The sequence below is a fragment of the Coloeus monedula genome (genome assembly GCF_965178545.1).
Source record: "Coloeus monedula genome assembly, chromosome: 34".
NCBI lineage: Eukaryota > Metazoa > Chordata > Aves > Passeriformes > Corvidae > Coloeus > Coloeus monedula.
In genome coordinates, this window is record NC_138814.1 from 1,026,275 (window position 1) to 1,048,263 (window position 21,989).

A 21,989-nucleotide genomic window follows, 5' to 3' on the forward strand; every position below is an offset into this window, starting at 1 on the left:
TGCGGGGCTCAGCCCGGCACCGGGGGTTCCTAGGGGAGCGGGGTGCGGCTGGAAGGTGCCAGGGCAGAGCAAGGAGCGGCGGGGTTTTACAGGAGGACGGCTGAGAACCGGGAGCTCCTGAGCGATACCGGCGCGAACTGGGACGTACTGGGAACAACTGGGAGCTGCGGTGCGTGGGAGACGCCTCTTCCCGCGGGGCGGAACCGAAACGCTGCACTCACCCGGCCTCTTTTTGCTGTTGCACCCGCCAGAGGACGCTTTTCACCGGCGCACTTCCGCTCCAGCACTTCCGCTTTCTTCTGTGGCGACGGAGCGGGCGGTGAGGGGGGACGCGGGCCCCAAACCCCTCCGGGACCCCCGGGACCCTCTCTGGGCATCGCCCTTTGGTGATTTTACACCTCCGGAGCCTCGCGGAGCTGCGGCCGGGCGCTGAGGCGCAGCCATGACCCGGCACGGCAAGAACTGCACGGCGGGGGCCGTGTACAGCTACCACGAGAGGAAGAAGGACACAGGTGCGAGCGGGGAAAGGGGCGCGGGGCTGTCCCGGGAGGGGACGCGGGGCTGTCCCGGGAGGGGACGGGGCCCGTAGCGTCCCCCTGGTGCTGTTCCCGCAGCGGCCTCGGGCTACGGGACTCAGCGGGTGCGGGTCGGGCGCGACGCCATCAAGGACTTCGACTGCTGCTGCCTGTCCCTGCAGCCCTGCCGCGACCCCGTGGTCACGTGAGAGAGCCCCCAAAACAGCCCAAAAACCACCCCAAAATAACACCGGGACCCCCTAAAACAGTCCCAGCCCTGCCGCGACCCCGTGGTCACGTGAGAGAGCCCCAAAAACAGCCCCAAAACCACCCCAAAATAACACCGGGACCCCCTAAAACCACCCCAAAATGGCACCGGGACCCCCAAAACCACCCCAAAATGGCACCGGGACCCCCAAAACCACCCCAAAATGGCACCGGGACCCCCAAAACCATCCCGAAAGCAGCACCGGGACCCCAAAAACAGCCCAAAACCACCCCAAAATAACACCGGGACCCCCAAAAACGGTCCCAGCCCTGCCACAACCCCGTGGTCACGTGAGGGAGTCCCCAAAAACACCCCCAAAAACACCCTGGGACCCCCAAAACCCCCCCAAAACAGCCCCGGGACCCCCCAAAACAGCCCCGGGACCCCCAAAAACACCCTGGGACCCCCAAAAACACCCTGGGACCCCCCAAAACAGTCCCAGCTCTGCTGCGACCCCCTGGTCACGTGAGGGAGCCCCAAAAACACCCCCAAAACCACCCCGAAAGCAGCACCGGGACCCCCAAAACCACCCCAAAATGGCACCGGGACCCCCAAAACCACCCCGAAAGCAGCACCGGGACCCCAAAAACACCCCAAAACCACCCCAAAATAACACCGGGACCCCCTAAAACGGTCCCAGCCCTGCCACAACCCCGTGGTCACGTGAGGGAGCCCCAAAAACAGCCCCAAAACCACCCCAAAATAACACCGGCACCCCCTAAAACAGTCCCAGCCCTGCCACAACCCCGTGGTCACGTGAGGGAGCCCCAAAAACAGCCCCAAAACCACCCCAAAATAACACCGGGACCCCCCAAAACAGTCCCAGCCCTGCCGCGACCCCGTGGTCACGTGAGAGAGCCCCCAAAACAGCCCCAAACCACCCCAAAATAACACCGGCACCCCCTAAAACAGTCCCAGCCCTGCCGTGACCCCGTGGTCACGTGAGGGAGTCACCAAAAACACCCTGGGACCGCCAAAACCCCCCTAAAATAGCCCCGGGACCCCCAAAAACACCCTGGGACCCCCCAAAACAGCCCCGGGACCCCCCAAAACAGCACCGGGAGCCCCAAAAACACCCTGGGACCCCCAAAACAGTCCCAGCCCTGCCGCGACCCCGTGGTCACGTGAGGGAGCCCCAAAAACACCCCCAAAACCACCCCAAAATGGCACCGGGACCCCCTAAACCACCCCAAAATGGCACCGGGACCCCAAAACCACCCCAAAATAACACCGGGACCCCCAAAAACAGCACCGGGACCCCCAAAAACGGTCCCAGCCCTGCCACAACCCCGTGGTCACGTGAGGGAGTCCCCAAAAACACCCCCAAAAACACCCTGGGACCCCCAAAACCCCCCCAAAACAGCCCCGGGACCCCCCAAAACAGCCCCGGGACCCCCAAAACCACCCTGGGACCCCCCAAAACAGTCCCAGCTCTGCCGCGACCCCGTGGTCACGTGAGGGAACCCCCAAAAACAGCCCAAAACCACCCCAAAATAACACCGGGACCCCCAAAACAGCTCTGGGACCCCTGAAAACACCACAGGACCCCCCAAAACACCCCCAAAATAGCACCAGGACTCCCAAATCCCCCCAAAAACACCCCAAAAACCAGCACCGGGACCCCCCAAAAACAGCCCCAGCCCTGCCACAACCCCATGGTCACGTGAGGGAACCCCAGAAACACCCCCAAAACCACCCCAAAAACAGCACCGGGACCCCCAAAATAGCACCAGGACTCCCAAATCCCCCCCGAAACTCCCCAAAAACAGCACCGGGACCCCCAAAACCACCCCAAAATAACACCGGGACCCCCAAAAACAGTCCCAGCCCTGCCGCGACCCCGTGGTCCCCTGAGGGAGCCCCAAAACCACTCCAAAACAGCTCCGGGACCCCCAAAAACATCGCAGGACCCCCAAAACCACCCCCAAAATAACATCAGGACTCCCAAATCCCCCCCAAACCACCCCAAAAACAGTACCGGGATCCCCCAAAACAGCCCCAAAATAACACCGGGACCCCCAAAAACGGTCCCAGCCCTGCCACAACCCCGTGGTCACGTGAGGGAGTCCCCAAAAACACCCCCAAAAACACCCTGGGACCCCCAAAACCCCCCCAAAACAGCCCCGGGACCCCCCAAACCAGCCCCGGGACCCCCAAAAACACCCTGGGACCCCCAAAACCCCCCCAAAACAGCCCCGGGACCCCCAAAACCACCCTGGGACCCCCCAAAACAGTCCCAGCCCTGCCGCGACCCCGTGGTCACGTGAGGGAACCCCCAAAAACAGCCCAAAACCACCCCAAAATAACACCGGGACCCCCAAAACAGCTCTGGGACCCCTGAAAACACCACAGGACCCCCCAAAACACCCCCAAAATAGCACCAGGACTCCCAAATCCCCCCAAAAACACCCCAAAACCAGCACCGGGACCCCCAAAAACAGCCCCAGCCCTGCCACAACCCAATGGTCACGTGAGGGAACCCCAGAAACACCCCCAAAACCACCCCAAAAACAGCACCGGGACCCCCAAAATAGCACCAGGACTCCCAAATCCCCCCCGAAACTCCCCAAAAACAGCACCGGGACCCCCAAAACCACCCCAAAATAACACCGGGACCCCCAAAAACAGTCCCAGCCCTGCCGCGACCCCGTGGTCCCCTGAGGGAGCCCCAAAACCACTCCAAAACAGCTCCGGGACCCCCAAAAACATCGCAGGACCCCCAAAACCACCCCCAAAATAACATCAGGACTCCCAAATCCCCCCCAGACCACCCCAAAAACAGCACCGGGACCCCCCAAAACAGCCCCAAAATAACACCGGGACCCCTAAAACAGTCCCAGCCCTGCCACGACCCCGTGGTCACGTGAGGGAACCCCAAAAACAGCACTGGGACCCCCAAAACACACCGGGACCCCCAAAAAGAACCCCAAAATAGCACCGGGACCCTCAAAACCCCCCCCAAAAACAGCACTAGGACCCCCAAAAACACTGCCGGATCCCCCCCAAAAACACACCGGGACCCCCAAAACCCCCCACAATAGCCCTGGGACCCCCAAAAACACCCCAAAATAACACCAGGACCCCCAGAACCCCCTCCCGGACCCTCAAAACCTCCCCCAAATCACCCCTGCAACCCCCAAATCCCCCCAGGAACCCCCCAGGACCCTCAAAACCTCCCCCAAATCACCCCTGGGACCCCCAAAACCCCCCAGGAACCCCCCAGGACCCTCAAAACCTCCCCCAAATCCCCCCAGGACCCCCCAAAACCCCCAGGAACCCCCCAGGACCCTCAAAACCGTCCCAAACCCGCCCAGGACCCCCCACAACCCCCCAGGAACCCCCCCGGACCCTCAAAACCTCCCCAAAATCACCCCCGGGACCCCCCAAACCCCCCCAGGAACCCCCCAAAACCCCCCAGGACCCACAAAACCATCCCAAAATCACCCCCGGGACCCCCCAAACCCCCCCAGGACCCCCCAAAACCCCCCAGGACCCACAAAACCTCCCCAAAATCACCCCCAGGACCCCCCAAACCCCCTCTCAGGACCCCTTAAAAATATTGGGGTTCTCCCAACAACCCCCAGGAAACCCCTGGACTCCCAAAATTTCCCCCCCCCCCCCCCAAATTTTGGGGACCCTCCCCCTCCCCCCATTACCCTCCTACCCCAACTTCCCCCTTTCACCCCTCCCATCTCAGGGTGCCTGAACCCCCCCAAAATTTGACCTTCACCCCACAAGACCCCCCGCCCCCCCCCTCCCCAACCTATTAAACCTCCTCCAAAATATTTTGGGGTGCCCCTGACCCCCCCTTTTCCCTCCCCCCCCAGCCCTGACGGGTTCCTGTACGAGCGCGAGGCCATCGTGGGGTTCCTGCTGCACCGCAAGGCTCAGATCGCCCGCGAGACCAAGGTGGGGGTCCCCAAAACCCCCTGGGGGTCCCCGAAACCTCGGGGGGACCCCAAAAGCTCTGGGGGGGGGTCCCTAAAAGCTCTGGGTTTTGGCATTTTCCCCTTTGTGTTTCGTCACGGGAAAGGTGAGGGGAGGAAAGGGTGGGAAAGGTGAGGGGGAAAAGGGAGGGAAAGGTGAGGGGGGAAAAGGATGAGAAAAGTGAGAAGAAAAGGGAGGGAAATTTGAGGGGAAAAGGGAGGGAAATGGGGAAAAGGGAGGGAAGCGTGAGGGAGGAAAGGGTGGGAAATGTGAGGGGAGAAAAGGGAAGGAAAGGTGAGGGGGAAAAAGGAGGGAAATGTGAGGGGAGAAAAGGAGAGAAAAGGGAGGGAAAGGTGAGGGGAAAAGGGCGGGAAACGTGAGGAGGAAAAGGGAGGGAAAGGTGAGGGGGGAAAAGGGAGGGAAACGTGAGGAGAAAAGGGTAAGAAATGTGAGGGGAAAAAGGGTGGGAAATGGGGAAAAGGGAGGGAAGTGTGAGGGGAGAAAAGGGAGGGAAAGGTGAGGGGAAAAGGGAGGGAAACGTGAGGGGAGAAAAGGGAGGGAAATTTGAGGGGAAAAAGGGTGGGAAATGGGGAAAAGGGAGGGAAGTGTGAGGGGAGAAAAGGGAGGGAAAGGTGAGGGGGGAAAAGGGAGGGAAACGTGAGGAGAAAAGGGTAAGAAATTTGAGGGGAAAAAGGGTGGGAAATGGGGAAAAGGGAGGGAAGTGTGAGGGGAGAAAAGGGAGGGAAGTGTGAGGGGAGAAAAGAGCAGAAAAGGTGAGGGGAGAAAAAACGGCAGAAAATGTGAGGGCAAAAGGGGAAAGGTGAGGAGAGGAAAGGAAGGGAAACGTAGGAGGGAAAAGAGAGGGAAACGTGAGGGGGGAAAAGAGTGGGAAAGGTGAGGAGAAAAGGGAGGGAAATTGGAGGGGAAAAAGGGTGGGAAACGGGGAAAAGGGAGGGAAGTGTGAGGGAGAAAAGGGAGGGAAAGGTGAGGGAAAAAAGGGAGGAAAACGTGAGGAGAAAAGGGAGGGAAAGGTGAGGAGAAAAGGGTAAGAAATTTGAGGAGAAAAAGGGTGGGAAATGGAGAAAAGGGAGGGAAAGGTGAGGGGGAAAAGGGAGGGAAAGGTGAGGAGAAAAGGGTAAGAAATTTGCAGGGAAAAAGGGTGGGAAATGGGGAAAAGGGAGGGAAGTGTGAGGGGAGAAAAGGGAGGGAAGTGTGAGGGGAGAAAAGAGCAGAAAAGGTGAGGGAAGAAAAAACGGCAGAAAATGTGAGGGCAAAAGGGGAAAGGGGAGGAGAGGAAAGGAAGGGAAACGTAGGGGGAAAAAGGGAGGGAAAGGTGAGGAGAAAAGGGAGGGAAACAGGGAAAAGGGAGGGAAGTGTGAGGGGAGAAAAGGGAGGGAAAGGTGAGGGGAAAAGGGTGGGAAAGGTGAGGAGAAAAGGGTAAGAAATTTGAGGAGAAAAAGGGTGGGAAATGGAGAAAAGGGAGGGAAAGGTGAGGGGGAAAAGGGAGGGAAAGGTGAGGGGAGAAAAGGGAGGGAAAGGTGAGGGGAAAAGGGAGGGAAAGGTGAGGGGGGAAAGGGAGGGAAAGGTGAAGAGAAAAGGGTAAGAAATTTGAGGGGAAAAAGGGTGGGAAATGGGGAAAAGGGAGGGAAAGGTGAGGGGAGAAAAGGGAGGGAAAGGTGAGGAGAAAAGGGTAAGAAATTTGAGGGGAAAAAGGGTGGGAAATGGGGAAAAGGGAGGGAAGTGTGAGGGGAGAAAAGGGAGGGAAACGTGAGGGGAAAAGGGAGGGAAACGTGAGGGGAGAAAAGGGAGGGAAATTTGAGGGGAAAAAGGGAGGGAAATGGGGAAAAGGGAGGGAAGTGTGAGGGGAGAAAAGGGAGGGAAAGGTGAGGGGGAAAAAGGGGGGGAAAGGTGAGGGGGGAAAAGGGAGGGAAACGTGAGGAGAAAAGGGTGGGAAAGGTGAGGAGAAAAGGGTAAGAAATTTGAGAAAAAGGGTGGGAAATGGGGAAAAGGGAGGGAAACGTGAGGGGAGAAAAGGGAGGGAAACGTGAGGGGAGAAAAGGGAGGGAAATGTGAGGGAAGAAAAATTCAGGGGGAGTCCCCAAAGTTTGGGAAAAGGCAATGGAGTGTCTGGAAATGAGGCAGAGTTGGGGCTTTTGGGGCTGGATTTTGGGGGGGTCCCTGAAGTTTGCAGGGTCCCCAAAATCCTGGGAGGGTCCCCAAAATCAAGGTGGGGGGGCTGAAATCCAATAAATTTGGGATAACTCAGGAGTTTTGGGGGTTTTTTAAGGTCCCTCCGTGATTTTGGCGTCCCCCCATATTTATGGGGGGCGGGGGGGAGGAGGTGCTCAGGAATTTGGGGCGGGTTTGGGTGGTCTGTGAGGGGTTTGAGGGTAGATTTGGGGGTCTCCCCGAGATTTTGGGGTGCCCCAATTTTGGGGTTCCCCCCTCCTCCTCCAGGCCTACGAGCGGCAGCGGGCGCAGCGGCGCCGGGAGCGGGAGCAGCGCCAGGGGGAGGGGGCGGCCGCCGCCATCAGGGGCTTCCTGGAGGCCGAGACCCCCCTGGGGAAGGGGGAGACCCCCGGGACCACCGGTAAGGGGAGGTTTGGGGGGGGCTGGGGGGATTTTGGGGAGGTCTGGGTGGGATTTTGGGGGGTTTGGGGGGATTTTGGGGGGGTCTGGGTGGGGTTTGGGAAGGATTTTGGGGGTCTGGGGGGATTTTGGGGGTTCTGAGTGGGGTTTGGGGGGGTCTGAGTGGAGTTTTGGGGAGGATTTTGGGGGATCTGGGAGGGGTCTGGGGGGATTTTGGGGGATCTGGGAGGGGTTTGGGGGGGATTTTGGGGGGTTTGGGGGGATTTTGGGGGATCTGGGAGGGGTCTGGGGGGATTTTGGGGGGTTTGGGGGGATTTTGGGGGATCTGGGTGGGGTTTGGGGGGATTTTGGGGGATCTGGGAGGGGTTTGGGGGGATTTTGGGGGATCTGGGGGGATTTTGGGGGATCTGGGAGGGGTTTGGGGGGGATTTTGGGGGGTTTGGGGGGATTTTGGGGGATCTGAGTGGGGTTTGGGGGGATTTTGGGGGATCTGGGTGGGGTTTGGGGGGATTTTGGGGGGTTTGGGGGGATTTTGGGGGATCTGGGAGGGGTCTGGGGGGATTTTGGGGGATCTGGGGGGATTTTGGGGGATCTGGGAGGGGTTTGGGGGGGATTTTGGGGGGTTTGGGGGGATTTTGGGGGATCTGAGTGGGGTTTGGGGGGATTTTGGGGGATCTGGGTGGGGTTTGGGGGGATTTTGGGGGGTTTGGGGGGATTTTGGGGGATCTGGGAGGGGTCTGGGGGGATTTTGGGGGGTCTGGGGGGATTTTGGGGTATCTGGGTGGGATTTTGGGGGGTTTGGGGAGATTTTGGGGGGTCTGGGTGGAGTTTTGGGGGATTTGGGGGTGTCTGGGTGGGGTTTGGGGGGGATTTTGGGGGGTTTGGGGAGGATTTTGGGGGATCTGGGAGGGGTCTGGGGGGATTTTGGGGGGTTTGGGGGGATTTTGGGGGATCTGGGAGGGGTTTGGGGGGATTTTGGGGGATCTGGGGGGATTTTGGGGGATCTGGGAGGGGTTTGGGGGGGATTTTGGGGGGTTTGGGGGGATTTTGGGGGATCTGAGTGGGGTTTGGGGGGATTTTGGGGGGTTTGGGGGGATTTTGGGGGATCTGGGAGGGGTTTGGGGGGATTTTGGGGGATCTGGGTGGGGTTTGGGGGGATTTGGGGAGATTTTGGGGGGTCTGGGTGGAGTTTTGGGGGATTTTGGGGGGTCTGGGTGGAGTTTGGGGGGATTTTGGGGTATCTAGGTGGGGTTTGGGGGGATTTGGGGGTGTCTGGGTGGGGTCTGGGGGGATTTTGGGGGTCTGGGGGGATTTTGGGGGTTCTGAGTGGGGTTTGGGGGGGTCTGAGTGGGGTTTGGGGGTATTTTGGGGGGTCTGGGGGGATTTTGGGGGATCTGGGAGGGGTCTGGGGGTATTTTGGGGGGTCTGGGTGGGGTCTGGGGGAATTTTGGGGGATCTGGGTGGGGTTTGGGGGGATTTTGGGGTATCTGGGTGGGATTTTGGGGGGTTTGGGGAGATTTTGGGGGGTCTGGGTGGAGTTTTGGGGGATTTTGGGGTATCTGGGTGGGGTTTGGGGGGATTTGGGGGGGTCTGAGTGGGGTTTGGGGGGATTTTGGGGGTGTCTGAGTGGGGTTTGGGAGGATTTTGGGGGATCGGGGAGGGGTTTGGGGGGATTTTGGGAGGTTTTGGGGGATTTTGGGGGATCTGGGTGGAGTTTGGGGGGATTTGGGGGTGTCTGAGTGGGGTTTGGGGGGATTTTGGGGGGATCTGGGTGGGGTTTGGGAGGATTTTGGGGGATCGGGGAGGGGTTTGGGGGGATTTTGGGAGGTTTTGGGGGATTTTGGGGGATCTGGGTGGGGTTTGGGAGGATTTTGGGGGATCTGGGTGGGGTTTGGGGGGATTTTGGGAGGTTTGGGGGGATTTTGGGGGATCTTGGTGGGATTTGGGGATTTTGGGGGGGGGATTTTGGGGGTTGGGGAGGATATTTGGGGTTCAGGAAGGCCCTATGGGGTGGGAAGAGCCCTGAGACCCCACGCAGGGGGGGATTTTTGGGAGGGGAGGCTGGTTTGGGGGCTGTGGGGCGGGATTTGGGGGTGGGGCTCACTCGGTGGCCTCCCCCTCCCCCCCAGGTGCCCCCGGCCCCTCGGGACCCCTCCCCAGTTTCTGGATCCCCTCGCTGACCCCGGAGGCCGGAGCCGAGCGGCTGCAGAAACCCGTGAGTGAGCAGGGCCCGAGCCCCCGGGGCACAGCCCAAATCCCCCCAGAGCCCAAAACCTTCCGAAACGCACACAGAAACACACAGAAACCCACAAAATCACCCCAAAACCTTCCGAAACGCACACAGAAACACACAGAAACCCACAAAATCACCCCAAAACCTTCCGAAACGCACACCAAAACCCACAAAATCACCCCAAAACCTTCCGAAACGCACACCAAAACCCACAAAATCACCCCAAAACCTTCCGAAACGCACACCAAAACCCACAAAATCACCCCAAAACCTTCCGAAACCCACACCAAAACACACCAAAACCCACAAAATCACCCCAAAACCTTCCGAAACGCACACAAAACACACAAAATCACCCCAAAACCTTCCGAAACCCACACCAAAACACACAAAAACCCACAAAATCACCCCAAAACCTTCCGAAACGCACAGCAAAACCCACAAAATCACCCCAAAACCTTCCGAAACGCACACCAAAACCCACAAAATCACCCCAAAACCTTCCGAAACCCACACCAAAACACACCAAAACCCACAAAATCACCCCAAAACCTTCCGAAACGCACACAAAACACACAAAATCACCCCAAAACCTTCCGAAACCCACACCAAAACACACAAAAACCCACAAAATCACCCCAAAACCTTCCGAAACGCACAGCAAAACCCACAAAATCACCCCAAAACCTTCCGAAACGCACAGCAAAACACACAAAAACCCACAAAATCACCCCAAAACCTTCCAAAACGCACAGCAAAACACACAAAAACACACAAAATCACCCCAAAACCTTCCGAAACGCACACCAAAACCCACAAAATCACCCCAAAACCTTCCGAAACCCACACCAAAACACACAGAAACCCACAAAATCACCCCAAAACCTTCCGAAACGCACACAGAAACACACAAAATCACCCCAAAACCTGAAACGCACACCAAAACCCACAAAATCACCCCAAAACCTTCCGAAACGCACACCAAAACCCACAAAATCACCCCAAAACCTTCCGAAACGCACACCAAAACCCACAAAAACCCACGAAATCACCCCAAAACCTTCCGAAATCCACACCAAAACCCACAAAATCACCCCAAAACCTTCCTAAATCTACACAAAAACCCCCAAAAACCCCATAAAATCACCCCAAAAGTTCCGAAAACCCCCACAAAACCACCTCAAACCCACAAAATTTGGGGGGTTTTAGGCTGTTTTTGTGAGGTTTTGGGGTGGTTTTGTGGGATTTGGGCTGTTTTGTGAGGTTTTGGGGTGTTTTTGTGGGATTTGGGCTGTTTTGTGAGGTTTTTGGATGGTCTTGGGAGGTTTTGGGGTGTTTTTGTGAGGTTTTTGGCTGTTTCTCTGGGGTTTTAGGCTGTTTTTGTGGGATTTGGGGTATTTTTGGGTGGTTTTGAGCTGTTTTTGTGAGGTTTTGGGCAGTTTTTGTGAGGTTTTGGGGTGGTTTTGGGGTGGTTTTGGGGTGTTTTTTTGGGGTTTGGGCTGTTTTTTGGGGGGGTTTGGGGTGTTTTTCTGTGATTTTAGGCTGCTTTTGTGTGGTTTTGAGCTGTTTTTGTGAGGTTTTGGGATGGTTTTCTGGGATTTGGGGTGGTTTTGTGACGTTTTGGGGTGGGTTTTGGGTATTTTTCTATGGTTTTTGGCTGTTTTTTTGAGGTTTTGGGGTGGTTTTTTGGGATTTGGGGGATTTTTGTGTGGTTTTGAGCCGTTTTTGTGAGGTTTTGGGGTGGTTTTGGGGTATTTTTGTAGGTTTTTTGGCTGGTTTTGTGAGGTTTTAGGGTGGTTTTGGGGTATTTTTGTGTGGTTTTGAGCTGTTTTTGAGCTGTTTTTGTGAGGTTTTGTGGTGTTTTTGGGAGTTTTTGGGTGTTTTTCTATGGTTTTTGGCTGGTTTTGTGAGGTTTTGGGGTGGTTTGGGGAGTTTTTGGGTGTTTTTCTATGGTTTTTGGCTGGTTTTGTGAGGTTTTGGGGTGGTTTTCGGAGTTTTTGGGTGTTTTTCTATGGTTTTTGGCTGGTTTTGTGAGGTTTTGGGATATTTTTGTGTGGTTTTGGGGTGGTTTTGTGTTTTGTGTGGATTTGGGTGTTTGTGAAATTTTGGGGTGGTTTTCTGAGGTTTTTGGGCTGTTTGTGTGAGGTTTTGGGGTGTTTTTCTGGGGTTTGGGGTGTTTTTCTATGGTTTTAGGCTGTTTTTGTGGGGTTTTGGGATGTTTTTGTGGGATTCGGGGTGTTTTTGTCACGTTTTGGGGTGTTTTTGTGAGGTTTTGGCTGTTCTTGTGAGGTTTTTGGGCTGTTGCAGGTTTTGGGGTGTTTTTGTGAAGTTTTGGGATGTTTTTCTGGGGTTTTGGGCTGGTTTTGTGAGGTTTTGGGGTGGTTTTGTGGGATTTGGGGGATTTTTGTGTGGTTTTGAGCTGGTTTTGTGAGGTTTTGGGGTGGTTTTGGGGTATTTTTGAGCTGGTTTTGAGCTGGTTTTGAGCTGGTTTTGTGAGGTTTTGTGGTGTTTTGGGGGGGTTTGGGTGTTTTTCTATGGTTTTTGGCTGGTTTTGTGGGATTTGGGCTGTTTTTGTGAAGTTTTGGGGTGTTTTTGTGAGGTTTTTGGGCTGTGTTTGTGAGCTTTTGGGGTGTTTTTGTCAGGTTTGAGGTGTTTTTCTGGGTTTTGGGGATGTTTTTCTGGGGTTTTTGGCTGGTTTTGTGAGGTTTTGGGGTGGTTTTGGGGGGTTTTGGGTGTTTTTCTATGGTTTTTGGCTGTTTTGGTGAGGTTTTGGGCTGGTTTGGGGGGTTTTTGGTTGGTTTTGTGAGGTTTTGGGGTGGTTTTGGGGGGTTTTTGGCTGTTTTTGTGAGGTTTTGGGGTGGTTTTTGGGGGGTTTTGGGGTGTTTTTCTATGGTTTTTGGTTGGTTTTGTGAGGTTTTGGGGTGGTTTTGGGGGGTTTTGGGTGTTTTTCTATGGTTTTTGGTTGGTTTTGTGAGGTTTTGGGGTGGTTTTGGGGGGTTTTGGGTGTTTTTCTATGGTTTTTGGTTGGTTTTGGAGGTTTTGGGGGGTTTTGGGTGTTTTTCTATGGTTTTTGGCTGGTTTTGTGAGGTTTTGGGGTGTTTTTTGGGGTTTTTTGGCTGGTTTTGTGAGGTTTTGGGGTGGTTTTGGGGGGTTTCTGGCTGGTTTTGTGAGGTTTTGGGATGTTTTTTGGGTGTTTTGGGGTGTTTTTCTCTGGTTTTTGGCTGTTTTTCTGGGGTTTTGGGGTGGTTTTGGGGGGTTTTAGGCTGTTTTTGTGAGGTTTTGGGGTGGTTTTGGGGGATTTTTGGCTGGTTTTGGGGTGGTTTTGGGGGGTTTTTGGTTGGTTTTGTGGTGTTTTTGGGGGGTTTTTGGTTGGTTTTGTGAGGTTTTGGGGTGGTTTTGGGGGGTTTCTGGCTGGTTTTGTGAGGTTTTGGGATGTTTTTTGGGTATTTTGGGGTGTTTTTCTCTGGTTTTTGGCTGTTTTTGTGAGGTTTTGGGGTGTTTTTGGGGGATTTCTGGCTGGTTTTGTGAGGTTTTGGGGTGGTTTTGGGGTGTTTTGGGGTGTTTTTCTCTGGTTTTTGGCTGTTTTTCTGAAGTTTTAGGGTGCCCTGACCCCTTTTCCCCCTCCTCCTCAGGACCCCTGTGTCCGGTGCCCCATGTCCGGCCGGAAGCTGCGCCTGGCCCAGCTGGTCAAGGTCCGGTTCTGTCCGGCCGAGCCGGGGCTGACCCCTGGGCAGCTGCTGGCCCGAGAGCCCAGCGAGCGCTACGTGTGTGCCCTGAGCCGGGACCCGCTGGGCAACGCCACGCCCTGCGCCGTGCTGCGGCCATCGTGAGTGACCACTGACCCTGGGGAGTGACCACTGACCCCTGGGAGCCCCTGGGAGCCTCGGGAGTGACCACTGACCCCTGAGAGCCTCGGGAGTGACCACTGCCCCCTGGGAGCCTCGGGAGTGACCACTGACCCCTGGGAGCCTCGGGAGTGACCACTGACCCCTGGGACCCCCTGGGAGTGACCACTGACCCCTGGGAGCCCCTGGGAGCCTCGGGAGTGACCACTGACCCCTGGGGAGCCTCAGGAGTGACCACTGACCCTGGGGAGTGACCACTGACCCCTGAGAGCCTCGGGAGTGACCACTGACCCCTGGGAGCCTCGGGAGTGACCACTGACCCCCTGGGAGCCTCGGGAGTGACCACTGACCCCTGGGAGCCCCTGGGAGCCTCGGGAGTGACCACTGACCCCGGGGAGCCTCGGGAGTGACCACTGACCCCTGGGAGCCCCTGAGAGCCTCGGGAGTGACCACTGACCCCTGGGAGCCCCTGGGAGCCTCGGGAGTGACCACTGACCCCGGGGAGCCTCGGGAGTGACCACTGACCCCTGGGAGCCCCTGAGAGCCTCGGGAGTGACCACTGACCCCTGGGAGCCCCTGGGAGCCTCGGGAGTGACCACTGCCCCCTGGGAGCCTCGGGAGTGACCACTGACCCCTGGGAGCCTTGGGAGTGACCACTGACCCCGGGGAGCCCCTGGGAGTGACCACTGACCCCGGGGAGCCTCGGGAGTGACCACTGACCCCTGGGAGCCCCTGAGAGCCTCGGGAGTGACCACTGACCCCTGGGAGCCTCGGGAGTGACCACTGACCCCGGGGAGCCTCGGGAGTGACCACTGACCCCTGGGAGCCTCGGGAGTGACCACTGACCCCTGGGACCCCCTGGGAGCCTTGGGAGTGACCACTGCCCCCCTGGGAGCCCCTGGGAGTGACCACTGACCCCTGGGACCCCCTGGGAGCCTTGGGAGTGACCACTGCCCCCCTGGGAGCCCCTGGGAGTGACCACTGACCCCGGGGAGCCCCTGGGAGCCTCGGGAGTGACCACTGACCCCTGGGAGCCTCGGGAGTGACCACTGACCCCTGGGACCCCCTGGGAGTGACCACTGACCCCAGGGAGCCTCGGGAGTGACCACTGACCCCTGGGAGCCCCTGGGAGTGACCACTGACCCCTGGGAGCCTCGGGAGTGACCACTGACCCCTGGGAGCCCCTGGGAGTGACCACTGACCCCTGGGAGCCCCTGGGAGTGACCACTGACCCCTGGGAGCCCCTGGGAGTGACCACTGACCCCTGGGAGCCTCGGGAGTGACCACTGACCCCTGGGACCCCCTGGGAGTGACCACTGACCCCTGGGAGCCTCGGGAGTGACCACTGACCCCTGGGGAGCCCCCAGCCCCCCCCAATTCCCCCCCGATTTCCCTCTCAGCCCCCCACACCCCCAACCTGACCTCTGACCCCCGAGTGACCCCTGAATGACCCTGAGTGACCCCTGAGTGACCCCTGAATGACCCTGAGTGACCCCTGAATGACCCCTGAATGACCCCTGAGTGACCCCTGAATGACCCCTGAATGACCCCTGAATGACCCCTGAATGACCCCTGAGTGACCCCAAATGACCCCGAGTGACCCTGAATGACCCTGAGTGACCCCTGAATGACCCTGAGTGACCCCTGAGTGACCCCCGAATGACCCCAGAGTGACCCCAGAATGACCCTGAATGACCCTGAATGACCCTGAGTGACCCCTGAGTGACCCCGAGTGACCCCGAGTGACCCTGAATGACCCCGAATGACCCGTGAATGACCCCGAGTGACCCCTGAATGACCCCTGAGTGACCCCTGAATGACCCCGAATGACCCCGAGTGACCCCGAGTGACCCCTGAATGACCCCGAGTGACCCCCAAATGACCCCTGAGTGACCCTGAGTGACCCCCGAATGACCCCGAATGACCCCGAGTGACCCCTGAGTGACCCCTGAGTGACCCCTGAGTGACCCTGAGTGACCGGTGAATGACCCTGAGTGACCCCTGAGTGACCCCTGAGTGACCCCTGAATGACCCTGAGTGACCGGTGAATGACCCTGAGTGACCCCTGAATGACCCCGAGTGACCCCTGAATGACCCCGAGTGACCCCAAATGACCCCGAGTGACCCCCGAATGACCCTGAGTGACCCCTGAGTGACCCCTGAATGACCCCGAATGACCCCGGAATGACCCCGAGTGACCCCAAATGACCCGTGAATGACCCCGAGTGACCCCGAGTGACCCCGAATGACCCCTGAATGACCCCGAGTGACCCCGAATGACCCCGAGTGACCCCGAGTGACCCCTGAATGACCCTGAATGACCCTGAGTGACCCCTGAATGACCCCCGAGTGACCCCAAATGACCCCGAGTAACCCTGAATGACCCTGAGTGACCCCTGAGTGACCCCCCGAGTGACCCCCGAATGACCCCAGAGTGACCCCTGAATGACCCTGAATGACCCCTGAATGACCCCTGAATGACCCCTGAGTGACCCCGAGTGACCCCAAATGACCCGTGAATGACCCCGAGTGACCCCTGAATGACCCTGAGTGACCCCTGAGTGACCCCTGAGTGACCCCCGAATGACCCCAGAGTGACCCCAAATGACCCGTGAATGACCCTGAGTGACCCCTGAGTGACCCTGAGTGACCCCTGAGTGACCCTGAGTGACCCCTGAGTGACCCCGAGTGACCCCCAAATGACCCTGAGTGACCCCTGAATGACCCCTGAATGACCCCGAATGACCCTGAGTGACCCCCGAATGACCCCGAGTGACCCCTGAGTGACCCTGAGTGACCCCGAGTGACCCCAAATGACCCCTGAATGACTCTGAATGATCCCGAGTGACCCCTGAATGACCCTGAGTGACCCCGAGTGACCCCTGAATGACCCCGAGTGACCCCTGAATGACCCCGAGTGACCCCTGAGTGACCCCCGAATGACCCCAGAGTGACCCCAAATGACCCGTGAATGACCCTGAGTGACCCCTGAGTGACCCCCGAGTGACCCTGAGTGACCCCGAATGACCCCAAATGACCCCTGAATGACCCCAAATGACCCCTGAATGACCCCTGAGTGACCCCGAATGACCCTGAGTGACCCCTGAATGACCCTGAGTGACCCCGATTGACCCCTGAGTGACCCCGAGTGACCCCAAGTGACCGTGAGTGACCCCTGAATGACCCCGAGTGACCCCTGAATGACCCTGAGTGACCCCCGAATGACCCCTGAATGACCCCTGAATGACCCCGAATGACCCCGAGTGACCCCTGAATGACCCCTGAATGACCCCAAATGACCCCCGAATGCCCCCGAGTGACCCTGAATGACCCGTGAATGACCCCGAGTGACCCCGAGTGACCCCTGAATGACCCCAAACTGACCCCGAGTGACCCCAGAATGACCCCGAGTGACCCCTGAGTGACCCCGAGTGACCCCGGGTGACCCCGGGTGACCGCAGGGGGGCCGTGGTCACTCTGGACTGTGTCGAGCGCCTGATCCGCAAGGACATGAGGGACCCCCTGAGCGGGGACCCCCTGAGCGACGGCGACATCATCGTCCTGCAGAGGGTCCGGCAGGGGGGATTGGGGGGATTGGGGATTTTGGGGGGATTTGGGGATTTTGGGGGAGTTTGGGGGAGTCTGGGTGGAGTTTCGGGGGATTTTGGGGGGATTTTGAGGGGGTTTTGGGGATTTTGGGGGGATTTTGGGGGAGTTTGGGGGGTTTGGGTGGAGTTTGGGGGGATTTTGGGGTATTTTGGGGGGGTTGGGTGGAGTTTTGGGGGGATTTTGGGGGAGTTTCTGGGGATTTGGGGGGGCTTGGGGGGGGTTTTGGGGGAATTGGGGGGAATTTTGGGGGGGGTTTGGGGGGAATTTTGGCAGATTTTGGGGGGGTTTGGGGGATTTTGGGGGGTTTGGGTGGAGTTTGGGGGGATTTTGGGGGAGTTTGGGGCTTTTGGGGGGGTTTGGGGGGATTTTGGGGGATTTTGGGTGGTTTGGGGGGATTTTGGGGGAGTCTGGGTGGTTGGGGGGGTTTGGGGGGGTTTTGGGGATTTTGGGTGGAGTTTGGGGGGATTTTGGGGGATTTTGGGAGGTTTGGGGGGATTTTGGGGGTTCTGGGGGGAATTGGGGGGATTTTGGGGGAGTTTGGGGGGGATTTTGGCAGATTTTGGGGGGGGTCTGGGTGGAGTTTGGGGGGATTTTGGGGGCATTTGGGGGGATTTTGGGGGGAGTCTGGGTGGAGTTTGGGGGGGGTTGGGGGGGATTTTGGCAGATTTTGGGGGGGTTGGGGGATTTTGGGGGGGTCTGGGTGGAGTTTCGGGGGATTTTGGGGGGATTTTGGGGGGGTTTTGGGGATTTTGGGTGGAGTTTGGGGGGATTTGGGGGGATTTTGGGTGGTTTGGGGGATTTTGGGTGGGGTTTGGGGGGAATTTTGGGGGAGTTTGGGGATTTTGGGGGGTCTGGGGGGGATTTTGGGGGAGTTTGGGGGATTTTGGGGGGGATTTTGGCAGATTTTGGGGGGGGTCTGGGTGGAGTTTCGGGGGAGTTTGGGGGGATTTTGGGTGGGGTTTGGGGGGAATTTTGGGGGAGTTTGGGGATTTTGGGGGGTCTCGGGGGGATTTTGGGGGAGTTTGGGGGTTTTGGGGGGATTTTGGGGGTTCTGGGGGGGATTGAGGGGAATTTTGGGGGAGTTTGGGGATTTTGAGGGGTCTGGGGGGGATTTTGGGGGAGTTTGGGGAGGATTTTGGGTGGAGTTTTGGGGGATTTTGGGGGAGTCTGGGTGGAGTTTGGGGGGGGTTTGGGGGGGATTTTGGGGGAGTTTGGGGGGGTTGGGGGATTTTGGGGGGGTCTGGGTGGAGTTTCGGGGGATTTTGGAGGGGTTTGGGGGATTTTGGGGGGTTTTGGGGGGGTTTGGGGGAGTCTGGGTGGAGTTTGGGGGGATTTTGGGGGATTTTGGGGGTTTTGGGGGGATTTTGGGGGATTTTGGGGGGATTTTGGGGGAGTCTGGGTGGAGTTTGGGGGGGGTTTGGGGGGGATTTTGGCAGATTTTGGGGGGGGTTGGGGGATTTTGGGTGGTTTGGGGGGATTTTGGGGGTTTTGGGGGGATTTTGGGGGAGTTTGGGGGGTTTTGGGGGGATTTTGGGGGAGTTTGGGGGGTTTGGGGGGAATTTTGGGGGAGTTTGGGGATTTTGGGGGAGTTTGGGGGTTTTGGGGGGATTTTGGGGGGTCTGGGTGGAGTTTGGGGGGACTTGGGGGGGTTTTGGGGGGATTTTGGGGGGGTTGGGTGGAGTTTTGGGGGGATTTTGGGGGAGTTTCTGGGGATTTGGGGGGGCTTGGGGGGGGTTTTGGGGGAATTGGGGGGAATTTTGGGGGGGTTTGGGGGGTCTGGGTGGAGTTGGGGGGGATTGGGGGAATTTGGGGGGGGTCTGGGTGGAGTTTGGGGGGGGTTGGGGGGGTTTTGGGGGTCCCTGAGAGGGGTCTAGGGGGATTTTGGGTGTCTGGGGGGGATTTGGGGGGGCTTGGGGGCATTTGAGGGGATTTTGGGGGGATTTGGGGGGTCTGGGAGGGGTTTGGGGGGATTTGAGGGGATTTTGGGGGGTCTGGGTCGGGTCTGGGGGGATTTGGGGGGTTGGGGGGGTTTGGGGGGGATTTGGGGGAAATTTTGGGGGGTCTGGGGGGATTTTGGGTGGGGTTGGGGGGATTTTGGGGGGTCTGGGTGGGGTTTGGGGGAGGTTGGGGGCATTTGAGGGGATTTGGGGGAGTTTGGGGGGGTCGGGGGGATTTTGGGGGGTTTGGGGGGATTTTGGGTGAGTTTTAGGGGGTCTGGGGGGATTTAGGGGGGTTGGGGGGATTTGAGGGGATTTTGGGGGTCTGGGTGGGGTTTGAGGGTGGTTTGGGGGGATTTGGGGGGGTTCTAGGATGGGTTTTGGGGTGGATTTTGGGGTTCTGGGTGGTTTTTTTGAGGTTCTAGGATGGGTTTTGAGTGGATTTTGGGGCTCTGGGTGGGTTTTTTGGGGTTCTGGGTTGGTTTTGGGGTGGATTTTGGGGTTCTGGGTGGGTTTTTGGGGTTCTAGGATGGGTTTTGGGTGGATTTTGGGGTTCTGGGTGGGTTTTGGGGTTCTGGGTTGGTTTTGGGGTGGATTTTGGGGCTCTGGGTGGGTTTTTGGGGTTCTAGGATGGGTTTTGGGTGGATTTTGGGGCTCTGGGTGGTTTTTTGGGGTTCTAGGATGGGTTTTGGGGTTCTGTGGGGACAATTTTGGGGTCCCCCCTCTCCCCTGACGCCGTTTTTCCCCTCCCCCCCCAGGGCGGGGACCGGCTTCGCCGGCGCCGGGGTCTCCCTGGAGGCCAAAAAATCGCGGCCGGTGATGCAGGCCTAGGGGGACCCCAAAACTGGGGGGGGACCCCAAAACTGGGGGGGGGGCAAAAAAAAAAAACAAAACCCCAAAACCACCGGGAGACCCCAAAACGCTGCCCCCAAAACCTCATTTATTTCCCCCAAAACCACCCCCAAACCCTCCTGGGAACCCCCCAAACCACCCAGGGGGTCCCCAAAATCACCCGGGGGGGTCCCCAAAACACCCCGGGACCCCCAAAACCCCCCCGGGACCCCCCAAAAACCTCCCCGGGACCCCCCAAAACCCCCCCCAAAATCACCCGGGGGGTCCCCAAAATCCCCCCGGACCCCCAAAATCCCCCCGGGACCCCCAACCCCCCCCAGGACCCCCCAAAAACCCCCCCAGGACCCCCAACCCCCCCCCAAAATCACCCTGGGGGGGTCTCCAAAACACCCTGGGACCCCCAAAAACCCCCCCAAAATCACCCGGGGGGGGCGGGGGGGTCCCTAAAACACCTCGGGACCCCCCAAAATCCCCTCGGGAGCCCCCAAACTTCCCTTTTCTCCCCCAAAATAAACCTTTTTCACCCCAAAATCACCTCCGCTCCTTCCCTAGGCCCCCCCGGATTTTTTGGGGCGCTGCCCAAATTTGGGGGAGGGTTTTTTTTGGGGCCCTTTTGGGGCCCCCTTTGTGGGCCCCACCCGCTCCTTGCCCCTTTTAAGGCCCCCAAGCCCCGCCCCCTCCCCGCGGCTCCACCAATCAGCGCTAAAATGACGTCACTTTATTGGCGAGGAGGGCGTGGCCTCGGAGGGCGCCGCCCAATCAGCTTTGGCCAAAATTAAAGGGGGCGTGGCCTCGGCGCGCCCCGCCCATCTGCTACCAAAACAAGGGGGAACCCCCAAAATTTGGGGCTGTCAATCAAAACCCAGCTGGCTCCACCCCCTTTTTGAGGCCACGCCCCCCCCCCGAGGACCCCGCCCCTTTTTTTGGAGGGGGAGGGGTCCCCAAAATTTTTGTGCAAAGGGGGGGGGGGGGGAGGGGACACGACCCCTCCCCCCCCCAAATAAGACACTTGATGGGGGTGGGGGGAGGGGCGCCCCTCCCCCTCCCCTTGAGCTTTTTGGGAACCCCCTAAATTTGGGGGGGGGGGGGGGGGGGGGGGGGGTTTAGGGGGCCCCCCCCTCAAATTTTAAGAAAAACCCCAAAATTTGGGGATTTCCCCCTTTTTTTTTTACAGGGGGGGACCCCAAATTTTCCTTTGCTCCCCCCTTTTAAGGCCCTGAATTTGTTTGGAGTGGGGGGGGGGGGGGCACCCCCAAAATTCCCCCCCCAAAAAAATCCGTGGGGGGGGGACGACCCCAAAATCCTCAAAAACCCCCAAATTTCTTCATTTTTCCCCCATTTTTGGTGGGGTTTTTTTGGGGGGGGGGGGTGTGAGGTTTTGGGGGGATGTGGGGGGGTCCCCATGGATTTTTTGGGGGTGGGGGGGGGGGTCACTGGGGGTCTCCCGCCAGCAGCCGGGGCCGGGGGAGGTCCCCGAACATTTCGGTGCCGTCGCCCCCCCCCCGCAGCGCCAGGGCCCTCATGGAGGCCGCGATTCGCTCCAGGTCCGGGGGGGCCTGGGGGGCCAAAAAAAGAACCCCAAAATCATCCCCAAACCCCCCAAATCAGCCCTAAAATCATCCCCAAAATCAACCCCAAAACCCCAAAATCAGCCCTAAAATCATCCCTAAAAAGAACCCAAAACCCCCCCAAAAAGAGCCCCAAAATCATCCCCAGAAAGAGCCCCAAAATCACCCCAAAAAGAGCCCCCAAAATCATCCCCAAAACCCCAAAAAGAGCCCCAAAATCACCCCAAAAAAGAGCCCCAAAATCATCCCCGAAACCCCCAAAATCATCCCCAAAACCCCAAAAACAACCCCAAAAATCACCCCCCAAAATCACCCCAAAATCACCCCTAAAATCATCCCTAAAAAGAACCCCAAAACCCCCCCAAAGAGCCCCAAAATCATCCCCGCCCACCCCCAAAATCAGCCCTAAAATCATCCCTGAAACCCCAAAATCAGCCCTAAAATCATCCCTGAAACCCCAAAAAGAACCCCAAAATCATTCCCAAAAAGAACCCCAAAATCACCCCAAAAAGAGCCCCAAAATCATCCCTAAAACCCCAAAATCAGCCCTAAAATCATCCCCAAAATCACCCCCAAACCCAAAAAGAGCCCCAAAAAGAGCCCCCAAAATCATCCCTAAAAAGAGCCCTAAAATCATCCCCAAACC

The 21,989-nt window shown here is 58.1% G+C and overlaps 2 protein-coding genes across 3 annotated transcripts in view; one reads left to right on the plus strand and one right to left on the minus strand.

Moving 5' to 3' along the window:
* Positions 1 to 29: 29 nt before the first annotated feature.
* NOSIP (nitric oxide synthase interacting protein) lies at positions 30 to 20,292 on the plus strand. The gene is given in 9 exon segments (XM_082299805.1): positions 30 to 512; positions 615 to 720; positions 4,611 to 4,692; positions 7,168 to 7,300; positions 9,429 to 9,514; positions 13,165 to 13,358; positions 16,839 to 16,947; positions 19,682 to 19,684; positions 19,686 to 20,292. Coding segments are annotated over 9 exon segments (852 nt in total). The 5' UTR covers positions 30 to 442; the 3' UTR covers positions 19,755 to 20,292.
* A 186-nt stretch (positions 20,293 to 20,478) lies between these two features.
* The window catches only part of LOC309583900 (proline-rich AKT1 substrate 1-like), a 15,335-nt gene continuing 13,824 nt past the window's right edge, over positions 20,479 to 21,989 (minus strand). Inside the window, exon 4 of one of the 2 annotated variants that reach the window (XM_082299768.1) lies at positions 20,479 to 21,331. In XM_082299768.1, the coding sequence (XP_082155894.1) occupies positions 20,895 to 21,331 (437 nt within the window). In that variant the 3' untranslated portion in view covers positions 20,479 to 20,894. The remainder of the gene's footprint in view (positions 21,332 to 21,989) is intronic. The other variant, XM_082299769.1, reaches the window with a different exon arrangement.